At 49.6% G+C, this 21,810-nt stretch overlaps 1 protein-coding gene across 2 annotated transcripts; it reads left to right on the plus strand.

The window, feature by feature from the left end:
- Positions 1-18,745: 18,745 nt before the first annotated feature.
- Positions 18,746-21,809, plus strand: LOC115314535. Of its 2 annotated transcripts, XM_029973685.4 has the most exons (4): positions 18,746-19,439; positions 20,131-20,308; positions 20,470-20,741; positions 21,612-21,809. In XM_029973685.4, the coding sequence occupies exons 1-4, from the start codon at positions 19,283-19,285 to the stop codon at positions 21,707-21,709; spliced, it is 705 nt and encodes a 234-aa protein (XP_029829545.1). In that variant the 5' UTR covers positions 18,746-19,282; the 3' UTR covers positions 21,710-21,809. The 2 variants fall into 2 exon arrangements, with proteins under 2 accessions (XP_029829545.1, XP_029829544.1); XM_029973684.4 differs by lacking the exon at positions 21,612-21,809 and having other exon boundaries at positions 18,963-19,439; positions 20,470-21,255.
- Position 21,810: the final 1 nt, after the last annotated feature.

Raw genomic sequence — 21,810 nt, forward strand, 5'->3', positions numbered from 1 at the left:
CCATCGTTTTAGAATCCCCTGGTATGCCTGCCACAGGTGGCTGAGACGGGAGTCCACCGCGTCGGAAGGGATGTGGGGGTCTAGGTCTTTCGTAAATGTTTTTATGTCTGCGATGAGTTCTTGTGTCCACCTGTTGATGTCCGTAATGCATTCCGGGCTTTCGCGCTCGTCCGCGTGTTTAATGTTGGACTCCCGGAGCGCTCTGAGCTTATCCCAGTCGGTCAGTTTTTTTCTCTGTTTGAGTGTTTGAGTGAGTTTGTGTTTGGGTACCATCTCTGTCTCGATTATGAGGTGGTCGCTGCCCAGTGTATGGTCGGTCACCCTCCATCTCACCCCATTGGTGTGTAGGGATAGAGTGAGATCCGGGGTGCTGTCGCGTTGGGCGCTGTTGCCGATGCGTGTAGGAGTATTGATGCCTGTTTCTAGTGTGAAATGGTGTGTCTGGATTTATTCCCAGAGGTCTCTGTCCTTTGGCTCGCAGTTTGGATATCCCCAGGCCGTGTGAGGAGCGTTAAAATCTCCTACTATGAGCAGCGCGTGGGGGCCCACCTCCCTCGTCGTGAGCGAGAATAAGCGGTTGAATCGATGTACCCTGGATTTAGGAGCGCTGTAGATGTTTGGAATATATAGTCTGTTCGCTCCTTTTTTGCGTGGGAGGACAGTAATTAGATCGTGGGGGATGCTGAAGCTGTCGAACTGGCTCCTATAGGCCGGTATATTTCTGTGTACGAGAACCGCCGTTTTGAGGTCGGTCGCACTTTGAAAGGCTTTATAGCCGGGCAATTTAACAACTGTGTTTGTCTCCTGTAGTGCTATAATTTCCGGGGGGGGGGGGGGGGGGGAGGGGGGGGGCATCTAGGCTTTGGAGATACATGTATAAATTATGTTTTTTTTTTTAACGTTTATATCATTATGTGTTTCGGGTTGAGGTGTGTGATTGGTAGTGATACCGAGCCTGTTCATTATTTCTTGCATAAAGGTGAGTAGTTCCGATCTGTAGGAGTTCATTTCTGATCGGAAGGTTTCCATGCTGTTTTGCATCGTGGTCATGTTTTCGTGGAGTGCGACGTTGCCTCTCCCGATTGCAATTATTTTACGGTCTAGTTCTTGTTGCTGAAGGGATTCTCCTGCGGGGTTGGGGATTTGTACCCTGGTTACCGCAATTGCTCGTTTTTTGGGGGCGGGCGAGGTGGCCTCTTTATCGGGGATATTTGGTTGTGAGATTGCCGCGTTTTGACTGCGGATCCTATGGAAATCCTGTCTTAAGGCATTATTTTCTTGCCTAAGGGTGGCCATTTCGGCTCTGATGTTTGCTAATTCATCTGCTACATCTTTGGGGACGGAGGGGGGGGGGGGGGGGGTTGGGCCGAGGTGGAGGCGTGCGAGGCCCCGCCATCGAAGCTTACCGATTTGTCGATACCGGCGGTCTTCTGTGATGTCGCTGAGAGGGTGTTCCACCCTTTTTGGTTGGCTTTGGGTAAGAGCTTTGGTGCGGTTCGTTGTCGGTTGGTCGATGGGGATTTCTTCTGCCTCAATTGGGATCTCGTTTGGGCTATTTTCCTTATCAGGGTCTTGGACCTGGAACGGCCGCGTTCCTGCAGGGCGGGCCATTTCTGTTGGTTTTGAGGGTTCAGCGTGGTGTTTTCTTTTTCCATCTCTTTCTCCCTTCTCGGGCGGCGGGCATTGGGGGCGCAGCGGGCATGCTGCGGACCCTGTGAGGTGGGCTCCTTCGCACACGACGCACTTTGGCTCACACCGGGGCCCCTTAAGGTGCAACCCCACCCCTGGTTAGTGTGATTCTGAACCAACAGATGGCGGTGGGATCGCCTTCCAGGCCTGTACATCAATGCGAGAAATCGTGTGTGGTGGCGCTTCGATACAGTTGGATATTCTTTTATATCCAGAATTTGACATCCCTGGTCCCTTGCTTGGTTTTCTCTGCACGAGCTTTCTTTGGAACGCGCACGGCTGTGCCAGTTCTCGTGCAAGGGGGCCAGTTGCCACGCTCACGTCTCCATCAAATGTAGGCAGAACAAAACGCGAAAATCGTCCAGAGCCAAATGGCGAGAAACATGCACAACAAAACTACCGACGCGTTGAAAAATATAAAATTGCCTGTGCGCCGTTATCGGAAATTTCAGAGGCCAATGACACATATTACAATGGGATAAGATTTATACTGATACGAATGAAGGTGACGAGAGGACGAACAGTGAACTGAAAAATAAAGGTTTAATCGGCGAACTTGTTCCAAACAAAACGAAACAAAAATTAAACAAAGAGCGTGCGAGGCAGCAGAAAAGCAGGCGGCGATTCGGCAGCGTAACAAAGAGCGAGAGCGAGACTGACTCGATAAGGTTGCTGGCAGCTGCTTAATTAGGGTGCGTCACGTGACCATCTCGAAAGTTCGGCAAAGAAGGTTCGAGCGTCGCGCGTTCGGGGCGAGGATGAACTGGCACTTTCGAGGACAAGAAAACTAGGAGAAAGTTCCGTCTAGTGCAAGAATGAACGCGAATCTTCCAGAAGTTTGTGACCGAGCGTTACTTTCTCGGCTCTGCGGGCGGCAATTTGACGGGCAGGCCCTTTTATCGTGCATGTGTCTGGATCTTTGTGGATTTCCAGCAAAACGTGATGACGTCATAGTCCGGTTTCCAAAATTCTAGCTTGAGGAATTAACTACCTAAAAGAAAAGACTATTTTTTGGGCGGTCAGGTGTCTCCTGTAGGTAGCTGGGTGTTTAGTTTGACCCAAACCACGAGACTGGAAAACACAAAAAAATGACACTCAGGTTTAGATGCTGAGTTTGGCAAACCAAAAGTAGGACTGGTGCGGGGGTCATAATAAAAAATGCCGAGGTTAAAAATAAACTCACAGCAATAAAGAATAATTATTAATTTTAATACGAATTCGGTGATAAATGCAATGACTGACGAGGCAAAGACTCTGGGTCTGTTGATAGCTTTTGCACATAGTTTAAGCAACTTGCAGGGTGTCACAAAAGAAACAAATACAGGGTTTCTTTTTACCGCAAGAATAAACTAAGCATCGCCGAACGCTCATTCTCCGCCCATAGATAGCGCTAGAGGTACAACCAGACGTCAAAGTTTCAGCTCAATACGATACCTTCTTCAAAAATTATAAGTGATTTTCTGAAAAGTTCAATGAGAAAATAGCGGCCGACGGAGTTTTCGATTACATGGGGCTCTATGGCACCAGAAACGAAAAACAGGCCCAAAAATGGGCTCCCATTTTCCCATTGGAATTTTCAGAAAATCACTTATAACTTTTTAATAAGGTGTCCGTTCGGGATGAAACTTTGGCATCTGGTTGTGACCTAGCGCTACCTTTGGGCGGAGAATGAGCGTTAGGCAATGCGTAGTTTATTTTTACGGTAAAAAAAAAAAACAACCCTGTAAATTGTTTTTGTGACATCCTGTGCCAGTCCTAATTTGGTGATTCATGCGCGCAAGTAGTGGTGTGCAAAAATGAAAACGATGCAAACGGGTAGGCTTTGACGTTGTATAAAATATAGTGTAAGCACGCACATGGTACGCTGATTAAGAATGAAACAGCCCTACGTTTTACACTAGCGTTGAGCGTGTCGAAAGTTAAGGGTGTATCAAAAGCTAAAGCTTGTACACATATACACCAACTCAACTCTCCTACGTCACGCCGCGGTGGTGGCGCGCCGGACGCACTTCCGGTCTGGGGCGGTGGGCAGAAGTCGCCGTGCCAGACATGCATTCCTGTGTTCCTTTGGAAGAAGCGAGACAAAAAAACCTGCCTTCTCGTCAAAATGCTGCGATGGGGGCTTTACTGGCTTTACCAAGAGAGTCTGGAAAGGTTTGAAGATCAGTTTTCATATGTTTTTGCACCCTCCGTTCGTCCGAGAACGTGGATAGTAGCCGTGAAAAGGGCAAACCAGGCGCTGTCGAACTACGATTGCGTGTGCGGGCCACAATTTGTGGTCGCCAGATGTATTGCTTCGTTCCAACATGAACGAGAGAAAACCCCCGAGTTGTCTGGACCACCCACGGGTTCAGTGCGTCTTCAAATTCACACGGCGGCCTGATCGTTCGAACTTTCGTCTGCTCTTTCAAAGTTGTCTGCTTTTTGTCGTCTGCTCGTTCAAACAAAAGCGGCCCGTAGACCAAACTTTGACCCGGTGATTGCAATAAGAAGTAATTGCAGGCCTCAAAAGGCTTAAGTAAGCTCGGTGTAAACAGTAGATACAAGATGTTAATTATTGGTACCGGTGGCCATCACCGACTTGTTACGCTTGGTCTGTTCCCGCTTCCGATTTTCAGTATCGACGTCGATCATCGCCGCTACCTTTTACACTTCTGCAGCACGAGCGACGTCGCGACCGAAAATAGCTACAAGAATCTCATCATGGTTTTGGCGTCCATTCTGCAGCGTTCATACGAATGAATAGCCGCACGTCAAATTATTTACGGAAAGTTTAGCGGCGTAACGAGCCTTGATAATTTCGCTCAGGCGATTCAAGTGGTAAGACATTGCGATGAGGACGTAGAATCGACAACTCCAACGCGAAAAAGAGTATGCAGACTCACACAGACGCCGACAACTTGACATTCGAATGGTTTGTTGACGCGGGACGCGGTGCTTCTTGCCCGTACTCCATTGCGCGTGCGTTCGAACTGTCGTCTGCTCTTTCAAACTTGGTTGCTTTTTGTCGTCAGCTCGTTCAAACGACAGCGGCTCGTAAACCAAACGTTGACCCGGTAATTGCGATAAGAACTAAGTGCAGGCCTCAAAACACTTTTGAAGGTTGGTTGGGGTAAGTCGGCTAAGTGCAAACAGATACAAGAAGTTGTTGATCATTGTTACCAGTGGCCATCACCGACTTGTAATACCCGATTCTACTTGCGGTTTTCAGTATCGATGTCCACCATCTCAGCTACGGCCCACGCTTTTGCAGTCCGAGCGACGTCGCGACTGAAAATAGCGAGCAGAATCTCATCGTGGGAGTCAGGCTTTAGCGCCCATTCTGCGGCGTCCACGTGAAATGAATCGCCGCACGTCACATTATTCACGCAGAGTTTTGCCTCGATAGTTTTGCTGAAGCCGCTCAAGTAGTCAGACATTGTTAGGAGGACGTAGAATCAACAATTCCAACGCGAAAAAGAGCACGGGGACTCCCACCGACGCCAACAACAACGCAATTCAATGGTTTGTTTATGGGCGACGGCGGGCTTCTTGCCCACCATCCACCGCGCATGCGCGGCTCCGGTGGCGTCCGCTAGGGGCGCTCCGATTTGTTTGTAAACATGAGTTGGTGTATACTGCTCAGGCCATTGTGTTTGAATGCTCATAGTAATTTATTACCCTCAGATTTGGTGTAAGTTGTCTCCTGATTGCTTACAACAGAAAGAAGGAAACATTCTAACTCTGGGTTGGTAGAAAAACTCCACCTGCTGACGGCCACCAATCATCTCGGCGCCGATTATGAGTATTTACTGCACGCCAACGGTCACGTGCTTAAAACGAGTTTTTCCCACGTGATTTCATACGATCGCAATTGTTCTTGACAAACAACAATATTTAGTCAGGTAAGCGGTCATATGCGAAGCTTAGAATATTTTCTATTGCTTGTGACACACGTAACAAGTTGCGTAATTTTTTTTTTTTTTTTGAATCCGCGAAAAAGAATGTTCTTGGGTTACCTTGGTCTCTAATAATTCATGTAGCACACAAAAGAGCACGAACTGAATTGCTGTGAGGAACAAAGACAATAATGATAAACAAGCGTGTAATCACGCGAAAAATGAGGGCATTGCACTTATACAGAAGGCAAGCTTTGTTTCACTAAATACATTACCAATAAAGTATTTGGTTTTATCCTGCGAGTGAAGCGGAACATACAAGGGCGAGCATACTGTCCTGAACTACACTTCCGGTGAACAAGCGCACCATCCAAAGCACCGAGCTCGCTTTTATAGCGTTTGGGGCGCTCAAACCTTTCAAAACACAATTAAAATCAATTCTATTATTTAAATTATTTTTATTAAATGCGCCAATGCGTTTTTCTTTTTTTTTTTTACTTTTACTTTTACGTGCCATTTTCTTAGTTATATAATATTTTTCCAGAAGTCTGACAACTATAGTCTGTTTCATTATAAGTAAGAGCCACATAATCAAAGATGTAGACAAAAAAAAAAAAAGAACGCGAACACACATTAAAATGCGATGTAACGGCGCATTCAAAATTAGTCGTTAGTTTTTTAGAGAGCAGCAATTTCGTAGGACGACATTGTTTCCCGATGAAGGTTATAAAAAGTGCAGTGCAACTGTTAGCTCGGGGTCTTTAACGTGCATTACGCAGTATATGTGATACACGATCGCACGACGGTAGGATGCAGATGGGCGACTGAACCCAGGGTCCCTGCTAAAGCCCCTTATGAAGGCGTTTTTTACAAGTACCGCCAACCATCATTGTGAAAACGCGCAGGACACGTGCCACGAGCGGGCGCTCCGCCGCTATTTGCTTTCAAGGGCCAGTCATTATATACCCGTGCCCACGGTGCCCGTGCCACACGGGCAACTCGAATTCCATTTACAACGAATGACATTTGAAGGATCGGACAATCAGCGCGCGACACTCCGAGCGAGGGGCGTTCCACGCGCGACAGATCGCGAGCCGATTCGTTGATCACATGAATGTCATTCGTTGTAAATGACATTCGAGTTGCCCGTGTGGCACGCGTGCCACATGGGCAACTCGAATGTATTAGTGCTGCGTCCCCATTTCTGTCCAAGGGCCGGTCGAGACACGGGCCTCGTGCACTGGCACCTTCGAGGTTATTTGAAAGACCAACGCAAATACATCGAGGGGATTTAGTCCCTACACGCTCTGCAGCGGGAGCTCCGTGCTTTGAACGGAGCTCGCACTCAAGCATTTCTCCACGTGCTCTGATCTGCGGTGCTACAACACACTCGGCCAACGATCCCCCACCGCACTTGATTTATCCTGTGAGCTAGACCAAATGAGCTACACTTAGAGTATCGGCAATTTTTCCCCCGATATTGTTTTGGGCGCCGCCATGTTGGTGGTTAGTAACAAATCAAATGCAACTGCCGGTCGTCGTGATTCAAAAGTGCGACTACCTCAGCAATAGTTTCGGTGTCAGGAAGCTCACGTAATACTGCTTTGATTTGCCGCCAACTGTTTAAACATTTGTGGAGGACGGAAAAGCGTTTCTTCTGATTTCAGATAAAGCTTTAGATAACTGACAACCATCATTTTAAGCATCTATATCTGTATGAGGCGTAGCTTATTTAGTGGGTCTAGTTTAGCCCGACCGCATAGGCACAGAAAGAGAACGAACAGCTTAACTTCGCGCTCTTGGCGCTGCTTCAGTGGCTTCATCAGCCCGTAGCGTTGGTTGCGCTCCAAACTAAGGTAAAGCAAAGCAAATATTCAGATCTTAGGGTTTCACAAGCCAATCCAACAAAAAGCAATTAACACGCCCATATAAAAAAAAAATATTGCGGGTTTATTTTGACTAACCGTAGATCTTTTGACGTGCAACCGAAATCTCAAATTGCCCTCCGTCGGACTGCGGGCACCTCGGCCGATATTTAAACCCGACAAATATAGATTCATAGGCCAGCGGTTTGGCTGAGAGGAACTGAGACGTTTTAATGTCCTTGCCACTTATGAGCCACCGAGGTGGTTTTTGAAACAAAATACAGTCTAACCATTCCGACAAGCATAGTTTGATATCGTAAATGATTTATGCAAGTGATAAAAACATTAAAATGTTATAATTATAATGCAATTAAATGCAAAGGTGCAAGCGAGCTGGACAAGAATGACGAAAGTAATCCCTGGAGAAGGGGAACAAGAGGGACAAAGGACAAACATAAATCTCCAAACACAACTAGGTGACTGCTGAGCGACCGACCAGGCGGATTTTTTCGGTCGCTCACCAGTCACCTAGCTGTGTTTGGAGATTGATGTTTGTCCTTTGTCCCTCTTGTTCCCCTTCTCCAGGGATTACTTTCGTCATTAAAATGTTTTCGCATACGTGGCGGAATCTGAAATGGCAGAATGCATTTCATGGCGCCCATTTCATTTGGATCGCGTCGGGCATGTGTACCGACGAACAGTAGAACGCGTGCAAAAGTAGCTGTGGTGCACCCGCAGCCTCGCGCTTGTTGTTCTCACATCTCTGGCTCGCTCACTGCGGGCTTCCAGGCATCTGACACCCTGCCAACTGGCGCTTTTTCTGTCTTTCACGTGGCGTTCCAAGCGGCACACGGCGGCATATGCACATCAAGCTGTTCTTGAACACGTGTCGCCATCTGTACTTTATATTAAGAAACTACAATTCGCCGTAACTGAATGAGAAAAGTTTGAGGTCTTATAACATTCTTAACGTATAATATATCGATATGGAAGTTCTGGAAAATGTAATATCGAAGGATGCTTCATAATTTAATGTCTCGTTATTTTGATTAGTTGACGTGATTCCATTTTTATAGCGCCATAAAACATTACAATTTTAAACTTTATTTTTTATTTTAAAATATACATTATCTGTACAATTCGTTGCTTACTTTTTTATTTTATTACATCTAACCGAACGCTCACGTAAAATATCGTGGACGATGGGACGTTATATCTCGAGAAATATTTTGTTCAGTATTAGAGACTGTGGTCTATTAAAAACCAAATAATTAACTAACAACTAAACATAATCGTGATATCAAGACATTAAAGCATTGTTGAAACACTGCTCTTTAATTTGACACTAACTTTATAATTGTAAGATACATAGAAAAAAAGTTATAAGCCGTCGGAAAAGTACCAAAACGTCATGCACAGTGGGGTTGCACCTTAATGGGGTTGGCGATTCCGCATCTGGGACATCTGGTGGTCGGGTGCGGGCACACGTCCGGTCGGTGACCCCGCTGCCAGCATTGCGTGCAGGCCTCGGTCTTGTGCCGGAACGGCGTGCAGCGGTACGTGGTGTAGCCGTACCTGATCCAGAAAGGTACATTGTGTCCGTCGAATAATATTTGAGCGGCGTCCGTGCTGCCGAGCCGCTTGACCGACAGGGTGGGCAGGTCCGGGTTGAAGTCCACCACGTTTGGGTTATTTCTTCGGTGGTATCCTCTTCGGGAATTTTGAAAATGATTCCCATCACCGTGTTGGCAGGGGTCGAGACATGCGTGGAGATTTCATACTGCACTTTGTTGAGCACAAAGAATTTTATGCATGCGAATTTGCGGGCTCGCATGTGGTCGGGGGTACTGATCATGATGTATTTGGAATTTTGGTTAATACGAACTTGGTCTTGGGTACTTAGGGGGACTGGTGCGGATTTAGATATAATATTGGCGATGGTTGCCTGCGGTACTGAACCTAGGTCGAGGCCCCCTCTCGGTCGTAGCACGATTTCGATGTCGGTCTCCGGCAGGCGCTCCATCGGTGGGGCTCGACGCAGCGGCCGGCTTTTTCGGGGAATCGGTGGGATGATCTCCGGCGCCGTGTTGGGGTTTCCGGTGTTTACGGTACTCTTGAGGGACAGGGTTCGTTTCTTGCGCAGGATTTCAGTCCATTCCTCGCTGTGAAAGTCCTCGGCGGGGATCTCGTCGACTTCGACGACGACTTCCATCACTTCGGAGTCGATTCTAGGAATAGCGGCTAAGCCTGGCCCTAGCGTGGTCGGCGGGACATAGGCGATAAAGTCTCGAAGCAAAAGCAGAGAGATCGAGCGAGCCGATCTCTCGGCGGACGTGCAGCGGCGGGCCGACGGAGGGAAGCGATGTTTATGTTGTGGTAGGAGTCGCTACTATTAGGTTGTATATATATGAGAGAGTAAAGAGGCAGACGAAGTTACTTGTTTCGTTCCACCCGGACCAGGCGCGTGTGTGTGTTCGTCCCTCTCTGGCCTCGACGGTCGCCGGTCTCTACATGGTGTCAGAAGTGGGCGGCTAGCGCCTTTTCTCTTTTCAAGCGCCAGCACCAGCCTCGGAGGAGACCGCCATGGCCGAAAGGGAGGGCGCCGCCGCCGGTCCGGGAGCGTTGCCAGTCGGTGCGCTCAATCTACGAGCACCGCCCCAGTTTGACTTTAGCAACCCCGGAAAATGGAAACAGTGGCATCAGCAGTTTGATGACTACGTGTACGCGTCAGGACTCTACGCCGCCAGCGACAAAGTCCGTGTTCGGACCCTACTATACTCCATGGGGCCGCAAGCGCGGGACGTTCTGACTTCGTTACACGTCGACGATTCAGACTTCGACAACTACGATCTCATCGCTGAGAAGTTCAACGCGTACTTCGTTCACCCAGTGAATGAGCTCTACGAGAGCGCACGCTTCCACAGACGGTTGCAGCAAGCGGGTGAGTCAGCTGACTCCTTTTTTACGACGCTCAGCAACATGGCAAAAAAATGTAACTACCCGTCGCGAGAAGTCGAGGAGCGGCTCATTCGCGACCGTTTTGTGGTGGGCTTGCGAGACACAAAGCTGTCGGACAGGCTGTGGCGAAACACGAAGCTTACGTTGGACGAAGCGCTCATTCACGTTCGCCAATACGAGGACGCAGAGAGGGAACGGAAGCTGCGGGACTCGTTGGCATCTACAGCCATGGCAGCTTCAGCAGAAGCGAAAGCGTTAAACATTGACGGAGCAAAAGTTGCGAAGAACCGCCTGCCAAGGCCGAAGCAAGCAAGCGGTGACGCAGCGAGGGCATCTTCATGCGGCTTTTGCGGACGTTCTCCGCATCCGCGCTCAGAGTGCCCTGCTAACCGTGCGCAATGCAACAAGTGCCACAAGAAGGGCCACTTCGCAGCTGTCTGCCTCGCCAAGAATAAGTTGGCTTCGCTGGGGCTTGGTGCCGTCCGTTGTCCGTCCAAGGCTAGAGCAAAGTTTGTAGACGTGAAGGTCAACGACGTACTGCTGAGCTTCAAGGTTGATAGCGGAGCGGAGGTCACCGTCGTCCCCAGTACGTTTTCGGGGATACCAGCTCGCCTGGAGCCCCCAGAAGGGGAGTTGACAGGACCCGCCGGTCAACCGTTGGACGTGCTAGGAACGTTCGTGGCGGCCTTGGAATGGAAAACCAAGCGCGTCAAGCAGAAGCTCTACGTTGTGCGTTCGCAAGTTGTTCTCTTGTTGGGATTTCCGGCAATTCAGGCGTTGGGCGTGGTCAAGTTTGTGGATCACCTTCCGGAGTCTTCTGCCGAAAACAGTCCTACTGAGCTCGACGGGACTTTGTCAACACAGCTCTTTCAGGGACTCGGAGAACTTCGAGAGCAGTACACAATTCGTCTTCAGCAGAACGTGGTACCGTACTCGCTGCACGTTCCGCGAAGGGTCCCCATCCCACTACGCGATGTCGTAAAGTCTGAACTAGACAAGATGGAGGCCCAAGGGGTAATCCGAAGAGTAACCAAACCGACACCGTGGTGCGCAGGCATGGTAGTGGTGCCGAAAGCTTCGGGAAGCTACCGCATATGCGTGGACCTGACTCGACTGAACCGGGCAGTGCTTCGTGAACGTCACATCCTGCCGACAGTGGATCAAGTGCTTGGACTTCTGGGCGAGGCGCGAGTCTTCTCCAAGCTTGACGCCACGTCAAGTTTTCACCAAGTGAAGCTGTCAAATGAGTCCCAGGAACTTACAACGTTCACTACCCCGTTCGGACGGCTCTGCTTTTGTCGGTTGCCTTTCGGGATTACCTCTGCGCCGGAATATTTTCAACGCCAGATGTCGTACATTCTGGAGGGCCAAGATGGAGTTGTCAATATGATTGATGATATTCTCGTTTTTGGCCGAGATGTTGTGGAACACGACAAGCGTCTCACAGAGGTTCTCGACCGCTTAAAGAAAGCAGGTCTAACTCTGAACAGGTCCAAGTGCAAGTTTGGCGTCACCAGTGTAAAGTTCCTTGGCGTGGTCGTCAGCCAGAATGGCATTATGCCAGACCCTGAGAGGGTGGAGGCTGTACAGCACATGGAGCCACCGGTCGACGTCGGAGGTGTCCGTAGACTGCTAGGCATGGTCAACCACGTAGGTAGGTTTTTGCCACATCTGTCTGCCGTCACGGCACCTATTCGAGAATTGCTGAGCAAGAAGAGTGCGTGGGTCTGGGGACCAAACCAGCAGGCTGCCTTCCTCAAGTTGAAGACTATGCTCTCTTCAGACATTTGTATGGCTTGTTACAATCCGGAGCACCCGACCATAGTGTCTGCTGACTCCAGCTCTTTCGGTCTTGGTGCAGTCCTGCTCCAGGATCAACCGTCTGGCGAGCGTCGGGCGGTGGCTTTTGCTTCACGGTCACTTAGTGCGACCGAGCAGAGGTACAGCCAGACCGAAAAGGTGACTTTGGCAGTCACATGGGCCGTGTGTCGCTTCGATGAGTACGTCCGGGGACTGCGGTTTACAGTGGAAACCGATCACCAGCCCTTGACTGCGTTGCTTGGCGACATGGACGTAGACCTTCTTCCTCCACGAGTTCAGCGACTGAGGATAAAGTTGATGCGGTATCAGTACCAGATTTTATACGTTCCTGGGAAGCTCCTGGCAACGGCCGACACCCTGTCCCGAGCGCCGTTGAGCCGAACAGCTCCATCAACCTGCGACAGCCTAGAGCTGTACGTCCAGAGCGTGGTTCATGCAATCCAAGAAGGTGCGCCCGTCAGCCTCGAGGTGGTCCGTCGACAACAGTCAACAGATGGCGAGTGCACAGCACTGGCAAAGTTCTGTGACCAAGGTTGGCCTCAGAGGACCAAGGTTCCGTGTCACCTAATGAAGTACTGGAACTACCGCGGGGAACTAACCGTTTGTGACGGTGTGCTTCTCAAAGGAGGACGCCTCGTTATTCCTGCATTGCTGCGACCTGAGGTCCTGCAGGCCATTCACGAGGGACACCAAGGAGTCAACCGATGCAAGGCACGGGCTCGAGACTCGGTGTGGTGGCCCAGTATCGGCGATCAAATCAAAACCATGGTCGAGAAATGCGAGCGCTGCGCATCGACGAGGGTACAGCGGGCTGAACCTCTCATGACGTCGCCTCCAACAGAGCTACCTTGGCAACAGGTGGGAGTCGATTTATTCCACATAAACGGCCAAGATTTTCTACTGATGGTGGACTATCACTCACGATATCCTGAAGTAATGACACTGCGAACCACGTCAAGTCAAGCCGTGATTTCTGCAGTAAAAATGTCATGGCGCGTTTCGGGATCCCTGAGGTACTTCGAAGTGACAACGGACCACAGTTTGCCTCCCACGACTTCGCCAGATTCGCGGAAGACTACGGATTTAAGCACGTCACTAGCAGTCCTGGATTTCCGCAGTCAAACGGAGAAGCGGAGCGTACAGTCCGGACAGTGAAGGACCTTTTGGTTAAAGGCGACGATCCGTTCTTGTCACTTCTCGTCTATAGAGATACTCCTGGCGTCTTGGGTTTTAGCCCTGCTCAGCTGCTGATGGGTCGACAGCTCCGGACTCAAGTACCCAAGGCTGCCGAGAAACTCCAGCCGGCATGGCCGAAGTCACAGGTCTTTCTGGAGCGGGACAGCGCGGCGAAGCGACGCCAAGCTTCCGACTTCGACCGTCGTCATGGAGTGCGCGAGCTCAGGGAACTTTCACCTGGCGAAGATGTGTGGGTGACCGACGCACAGTGCCCTGCTCAAGTGCTTAGCCGAGCGCAACGCCCACGCTCTTATGTCGTCGAAACTCTGCGGGGTGTATTGCAGAGAAATCGGCGACACCTGGTTCCTTTCGGGAGCCAACCTACGGAGCCTGTTCCCGGCCTGCCAGCTCCGGTTCTGCCGGTTCCTGCGGCCGATGGAGCCAATGGCCTCCAGCTTCTGAACAACGAAGCCTGGTTACAACTCCCTCTCCGCAGCCTTCTGCCGAGGAAGCTCCCGCAGAGCCAAGGGCAAGTCCGAGAGCTGATGCAAGTCAGGCACCAGCGAATGTGTGGATCCACACTCCTCGACGCACGAGATCTGGCCGTCGAGTAGTAGCTCCAAAGAGACTGAACTTGTAGTGAGGTAGTATGTCCTGATGTGTTCATCCACGAGTGATGTTTCTGAGAATGGGGGATGTTGTGGTAGGAGTCGCTACTATTAGGTTGTATATATATGAGAGAGTAAAGAGGCAGACGAAGTTACTTGTTTCGTTCCACCCGGACCAGGCGCGTGTGTGTGTTCGTTCCTCTCTGGCCTCGACGGTCGCCGGTCTCTACAGTTTACACCAGGATCAGGTTCAGTTCTCCGGGGTTCGCGGAGCCCGGAGAAGACGTCCGTTCTCGTCTGAGGTTTGCAGCATTCTCCTCCCGCGACGAAAATGTCAGGCTTTGCGATGTGCAAAAGCCTCGCGTTTTCGTCTCGTGATGCGCGCGTGCCGGAGAGGATAAAGGGGTATTCACACGAGGGAGAAATCCCGGGGATTTCTCCACGGCACGCGCATCCCGCGACGAAAACGTCAGGCTTTGCGATGTTCAAAAGCCTCGCGTTTTCGTCTCGTGACCGCTGGTTCTACTAAGCTGTGCGATGGTAATCGCATGACCGCACGGCGTCCACTTGCAATCCATGGCCCCGTCGCGTTCGCGCGCGTGCGCAGACATTTGCCGAATTTTTGCTGAATCTTTGCCAAAGTTTTCTTCAAGATTTCGGCATGGTGCCGGCCGAACTTTGCGGAATCTGAACTTCGGCAGATTCGGTCCATCACTAATTTTTATGGCGCAGACGATTGACCCCCTAGCAACGACGCTCACGCCGTATTGGCTGCTTGGCAACGCGCGGGAACTTAAATTTCGGATTCGGACGGCGCGTGTAACACCTAATGTCCCTGATCAAGAAAGGTAGCGACACCTTAACCCTCCTCCTCTGACGCGCACACCTTTTATTTTTGTGTTTTGCTCTTTTAGACCCACGCGTCGATTGTAGCGCCGCCTGAATCGCTCCAAGGTATCAGACGGCCTTGTATACTTGAGTCGGAGCACAGTCAAAGGCTGAAAGACACGCAAAATACATACACACAGGCTCAAAAACGCACTGTCACGGTCTACCAGCCTCGAAGAATGTGCTCAAAGAAAGACTATGAAAGCCGTGACGTTACACAGTCGGCGTTATTTGATTGGCGTCATGAGCTCATATAGCATGCACTGCACTCTGACAGCATACGAATTCCTTCTCCCTCCTTGTGCCTCATGCACACTCTTACTGTTATATTTTGCTCTTTCGCGCTCGCGCGTCAACGGTAGCGCCGCCTGGATCACTCCAGGATAGCAGGCGGCACTATTCAAATGATGCCGCTACTTTTCCGTATACAGGGGCTTTAGTAACACCGCCTGCGTTCACGCCGCTTCGCGGCGGCAGTATGCGGCTACTAATTACAATACTATTAACCCACTTAGCCCCCACCCACCTCCCACCCCTTTTACACGCCGCTTGGCGGCGTCCAGCCGGCAACCCAAGCCCCGCTGTGTCCCATGAACTTCCGTAAATAGAGTGCCATACCATTTAGTTCAGCGAAGTTTCGTCCACAGCATTCGTTTTTTTTTTTTTTTTTTTTTTTTTTTACTTTTTTTTTTTAGTGTTAATTACGAAAAAGAAATGTCGTAAATATCGCCAAATGCCTCGACACAACAAAATGTTCGAGAAAAGATAAAAGAAGAAGTAAGCCCACGCCGTGAATCGAACCGGGGTCCCCTACGTATGAGGCAGATATCTTACCACTAAGGTACACGCTACCGCTTCGGAAACTCGCGTTGCAACCGCTCCACGAACCATCCAATCCGGCGTGAGCGCCGTTGCTCTAATGTGTACGGCCTGCGCGTTAAAAATATGCCTCCGCGGGTCTGGGGGCGGTGCCCTTGGTATTCCTTGGCCACCGCCGGCCAGCGTTTGCCCTGCTCTATAGCGGCGGTTTCAGGAAGGGAGGAGGAGGAGGAAAACGTTTATTGGAACATGAGGGATGATGCTGATGATGACGGAAGTGGAGCCTTAGCGGGGAGGGTTCCTCATTCCAGGATCCCTAGAAGCTGGCCAGCAAGTTTGGCCCTTTCGAGCAGCCTAAGCTGCTCTCCGGGGTCCCTGCTCCGCAGCAGCCTCTCCCAGCCGGCTTGGCCTTTTTCTTCGTCTTGGAGCTTGGGAAGCTCGTCGTTATTCGTACATTCCCACGTGGAGTGGTAGAGTGTCGCTCGGGAGCCGCACCAGGGGCAGCTGTCGTCTTCGTACCTGTCCGGATCCACGTGTCTGGCCAGCACCTTGTTCGGGAAGTTGCCCGCCTGGAGTCTCCTCCATACACACTTAAAATTTTTACACCCTTATTCGTGTAAATGGCTCGTCCTCTGGCTAACGCCTTTATTCGTGTAAGGGTGTTAGCCGCCGGAGGTGGTGAAAATCGTGTTAACTGCTAACACCCTAAAAACAATATGGCGGCCAGTATGCGACAGGCGATACGAGCCTGGCGAGCCGTACGCGGCTTCTCGCCGGAGCAAGAGCATACGGCTCGCACGCTCGTTTGGTGTCATCTGTAGGCGCAAAAAACTTTCCAAACATCTCTATGTCCAAGCGCCAACACCGCAAATAATACGAGTAAGGCCGAAACCGCTGGAGACTGAACAGCCGAGACTGTCGCCGAAGTCTCGCTCGGCCTGCTCAATGCCGGTCGCATTTTCATCGCATCAGAAGCGCTTATAAAGAAGGGATAGCTTTACAAAACACTGACAGGCTGGCTTTATTGAACAAAACGCCCACTTGCCGTGGACAAGTTGACAACGAATCGCTCCGACACCCTCTGTCGACAGCGGCTAGGAGGTATCGCACTCGCGCTCCGTGCGGCTCTCGATTAACTATTGCCTGTGCTCACCTCTGTTACGTGCGTTATCCACTCATGAACGTTTGTGCGTGAACAGCGGCATTCAGCACCTAGAACACGCGCTGGGGAAGCCGCCTAACCTCCTTTTGTTGCAATCAGGCAGCATAACACGGCGACACAGCTGACACAGCTGCCAGCGGAACCGAATAACTCGGAGCGATCAACACGACGGATGGACTAATGGCATCCAGCCCTCTAATAGTTATAGATCACCAACCGCCACACTTTTCAAATTGGGCGGCGACAACCCCCATCTAGCGACGAAAACAAAAAGTGATAAACATTTGAAAAAAGAAAACAGCAGTTTTTTGCTGCCCACCGCGCGGTTACATTCACTCACGACATCGACATACATACAACACTGTACATACACACGCGCATACAAGCACTGATCAATAACACACACAACAAACAGTACATACAACCTACTTATACAAACTGACAACTGCCCCGAGCGGTATATATGCCCTCCTATTTTGCGCATCGGTTAGCCCAGTGACCACGCTAGTCTTAATCAAGATATGAAAAGATTACGCCAATTTTATTTTTCAATAATATTTTTTCTGCACTTGTCTTAGGTAGGTACACATATCCCTTAATAACTTCTTACAGCATAATGTATTATAATGATACGCGCCTAACTTCTAGTAACTCAACGTGAGTGACGAGAAAAAAAAAATCGTGTGAATTCTGTCTGGCAACCACACTCGCGGCGTGGTTGCTATGGCGACGCTGTCGGTACGCGCGCCGGCAGCCGTCCAGCTGGTTCGGCCGTTCGGCTGGTTCGGCTACGGCCGAGTGCGCGAGTCCACGGTGAACGCCGCGAACGCAATCGAGAAAACAAAGCGTCGACTAATGAAGCTGTACGTAATCGAGTTTCCGCCCGTTCGCTGCCGAATTCTTCGTAGTCTTCTTCCGCCCGTTCGAAAGGGAACAGCCTACCAGTACGATTACCGCCGTGGCTTCAGTGGCTTCATCTTCGGAGGGAACTGTCAACTGAATTAGTTCCAAAACGCGGGTGCATCAGGCAGCGCAACGTGGCGCGGTCCACGCACATAGTCGGTAAGTAAACAAAACACTCAATGCCGTTCCATTCTTTTTTTTTTTCTTTTTTTTTATTTACGGGGGCGCGCGGTGTTTCTGGGTGGCTCAAGGTATGGGAAAGCAACCGGAAAAATCGGCGCCTGATCGACCATGGGGTGAAAATTTCAAGGCGTATCGTACGCAAACGACAGCGTTTGCCAGCGGAAGACTCGGTCGTCCGTGGCGAACGCATTTTTAGTATTTTTAAGAATGTTCTAGCTGCAAAAGAAAGGAGCGCCTTAAAATTTCACAAGGTAAAATACACTGCTGAGGAAACGACGCCCCTTTGCGTGCAGGCGCCGATTTTTCCGGCAGAGTTTAGCGCGCTGTGAAATGCAGTGTGCATTTAGGGAGAGTTTTGGCATAATATAATGTTGCTCATTGGAAATAAAAAAAAGAAATGCTGGCATCATATATGTTTACACACTCTTAGTCATTTTTGGAATCTTAAGTACCCTTTTTGTGGCAGGTATTGGACGCCAGCATATTTTACGTAGGAACGAAGAGTGGAATCCGGCCAATTCCCTTCCACATTAACATCAAATGAGTGCTGTGAAAGCAAAGAAGAAAGTGAGTGTGAAACAGTTCCTGCAGTAGTAAGTGCCAGAAACAAGAAAAGTGCCCCGAAGTGGAAAATATACTCCCTTGAAAAGGATCCAAAAGAAATAGAGGTTATCAGGTATTAGCCCCGAGAGCGAACACAAGCGTCGCTGCGGTCGCCGCGCCCTGATTGGGTGAGGTGTACCGTGACGTCAGCGCGAGTACCCCGCTCCGCGATCTCGCATCTGGTCGCTTCCCAGCACCGATTTCCTGGTTTGGCGTTGTGTGCCGCAAGCTCTTCGAGGAGCCGGACTTCGTTTACCCGGTGTACAAGACGTTGAGTTAGGCCGATATTAACGTGCTTCCGTACATTTTATAAGCCTGCTTGTCCCTTTTACCTTTAAAATTGGGTTACAAATCCCGAAAACTATCGGCGGAGGCAATTACGCCGATGAACCTCCCCGTCCGTCCTTAAGCCCGAACCACATAGGGCGTATTTGCGACGTATTTACGGGCGTTTTGGCGGGCGTAATCCCGACGTACAGCGGGCGTCGGGACGAGCGCTTCCTCGGTCGGCGTAAATACGAACGTATTCGGAGATCTGACCAGGATAGATCTCGACGCCTCGACGTATTTTGACGCTGCGTATCCGGAAGCGTTCGACGCGGCGCCGACCAATCAGCTCGCGAGTTGACAGCCGGAAGTAGCTTCGAACAGCCGAGGCGCCGAACTGAGTCGAGGTGCACCGGAGAGTAGGCCTCGCTGGTTTGTTGTTTTTGTTCACCTGCTACTGTAATGGCTCCTGCGATCTGCAACGAAAGGCTAATACGGGAAGTATTCGCGAGGCCGTGCCTTTGGCAGGTTAAGTCAAAAGACTATAAAGATACGAACAAAAAAAAACTGCTGTGGGTGGAGATCGCAGAGCTCATGCTGCCGGGAGACCCAACGGACGGTATGTATGCTTTCATCCTTGGTCTATTCAGTGTATTGTAAAGCGTGTAAATAACTGTCTTGCTTTCGAAGAGACACGGGCGCTTGGGTTATTTGGTGTCATGGTTTGCACGAGCACTCCCACTCGGAAAGCATTTTATGAAGCCATCATGCCTGTGCCTCGCGCAACCCGAGTTCGCGGGGTGGGCCGGGGATGGGAATTGTTTCGTTGCGTAGCAGTCCCGGCGACACCACTTTCGCAAACGCGGAAAGCCCGCGCCTGATATCATGCTGAGCTCTCGCGCAAGTATTGTCGAAAGCTACGCCCTGACATTTTGTTGAGCATTGAATTATTTTAATTGTAACTTCCTCACTACGCGTCCCTGCATGAAATCCTTGTCTGTATGTGGAACAGCCTACAGTGTAGAACAAATGCGCGTTTGGCAGCTGCCGTTTTAACTGGTGGTATTTTGTAAATTTTTATCTTGCTTAAGAAAGTGGAAAAGTAAAATATGTAGGGGGAAAAAAAGTTTGATACAAAGCACAAGTGGAAACCAAGCCTGTTTAAAGTTTCGAGAAAAAAAAAAGGGTGGAGTTGCATTTAAAATTTGTTTCTTTCTTTCTAGAATCAATTTTCTGCATACTGCTATACATAACTTGTGATATGAGTAACTATGTCCTACCTTACTTTATGAACTCTTGATTTCCCTCAGTGAGCCTCATTCTTGTGCAAAGACGTTGGAAATCGTTGAGGGATCGATTCACTCGGTACGTGGCCGAGCTGGCAAAGCAGCAGAAGAGCGGTGCTGGTGCAGAAGACACCATACCCGATGTCACGCTGCCGTACTTTGAGCAGATGCTGTTCCTCAAGGACACCGTCGCCCATCGCCAGTACGTGTATTTTACATTTCTGGAGTTCTGCCTAGAGGCGGCATACAGAGATATATCGAGGCCTCCCATGCGCATTTTTAAGGAATGCTGCTGAAACAAGGGTAGTTACATATACTCAGCAACCCAGTACAAAAAACATTCCCTGGAATACTTTTCTGCAGGACCTCTGGAAATATGGTGGTGCCCGTGGTGGACGAAGGGCGAGGCACACAACAAGACTGTGCAGAGGACCTGCTGGAGCGCATTGCCGACCTCTACGAAGCACCGGATCCAAGAGGATGTGTGGACGCGGTGCTCGTAGAGGACGTGCAGTGCGCAGACAGCCCTGCGTGCACCTCCAGTGCTGCCAATGGGACCTCTTCAGAATGTGTCGAGGTGCCAGCGAGCCCCAGCACTGCTCCCAACCCACGAAAAAGAGCAGCGAGCTTTTGTGGTGCGCAAAGCAAACCCCCACCCCCCAAAAAAAAAGTGCAGGATGCAGTCGCGGAAGAACTTGAAGACATTAATGCTAGACTAAAAAGATTCCAAGGGATAGACTCGCATGAATACTTCCTGCTGTCACTGGCTGACCCAATGCGGCAAGTGGACCCCTCACGGGTCCTAGACTTGCGAGTAGCGTTTTTGAAGCTGCTAAAAGAATACATGCCAGGAGCTCCAAACAATGGCTAAAAGCTTTTTTTTCTTCTTTTTTTTTTGTGATGTCTAGGAAAGAAAGTAATTGACATAAGCTTATGTTAAGTATTTTTCCTATGTTTTAACCTTTTTTTTTCTACGTTTTTAACATTTTCTACCTCATGTTTAGTGTTTTCTCCAATATTCTTCATACAACTGTGTGCAAATTCTGGTGTGTGCCATATATTCTGGGTTATAGTGCATATACTATACATGCCTAAAAGTTGAAAAGTTAGCCAGTGCAGACTATATAAATTTTTTTCTAGATTGTCCACTGTGACAAGACATGGGATTTTATGACTAACAAAGTATATTCATGTTGTTTTATGTACGATACAAGCTTCTTCGTAAGCTAATACAGCAGGGATTTGTGAAGGGGTGCTGGGTACAATACTTTTAATGTGCTAGCCCTGGTACATGAGCTGACCTTGGATGATTTTTACATTTGGATTAGGCGCTGAGTGTGGACTATATCCCAGAAAATATGGTAATGTTGTTTTTTTTCGTTGGGGGGGGGGGGGGGGGGGGTAAGGTCTTAGCAAGCTGCATTTTGGTGGCCGTTTGCTTGTATACTTTTACCATTTAAATAGCAATAAAGAAAGTGAAGCACAGAATTTTCTTTATTTTACAGAACAAACAGGAGGATCCTTAAAACTAGAAAGGACAAGACATGGTCCAGTTCCGAGGGCAAAGTGGAGCAAAGACTGCAGACTATACAGAACTCACTAAAAATACATTCAACAGCTTTAATAATACCTGGAAATGTAGCTAACAAAAGTAAGAAATGTTACAGGTGCGAAAATAAATTGACATAAAGAGGCGAGAAAAAT

This window comes from Ixodes scapularis, unplaced genomic scaffold, assembly GCF_016920785.2.
Source record: "Ixodes scapularis isolate PalLabHiFi unplaced genomic scaffold, ASM1692078v2 PGA_scaffold3__209_contigs__length_174095766, whole genome shotgun sequence".
Taxonomy (NCBI): Eukaryota; Metazoa; Arthropoda; class Arachnida; order Ixodida; family Ixodidae; genus Ixodes; species Ixodes scapularis.

What these genes read in the sequence shown, in the direction of transcription:
- LOC115314535 (XM_029973684.4), top strand. Translation starts at nt 19,283, where the DNA reads ATGGCTCCTGCGATCTGCAACGAAAGGCTAATACGGGAAGTATTCGCG. An exon ending in GCCGGGAGACCCAACGGACG is followed by an intron (nt 19,440 to 20,130) that starts GTATGTATGCTT and finishes GATTTCCCTCAG; the next exon opens with TGAGCCTCATTCTTGTGCAA. An exon ending in GACACCGTCGCCCATCGCCA is followed by an intron (nt 20,309 to 20,469) that starts GTACGTGTATTT and finishes ACTTTTCTGCAG; the next exon opens with GACCTCTGGAAATATGGTGG.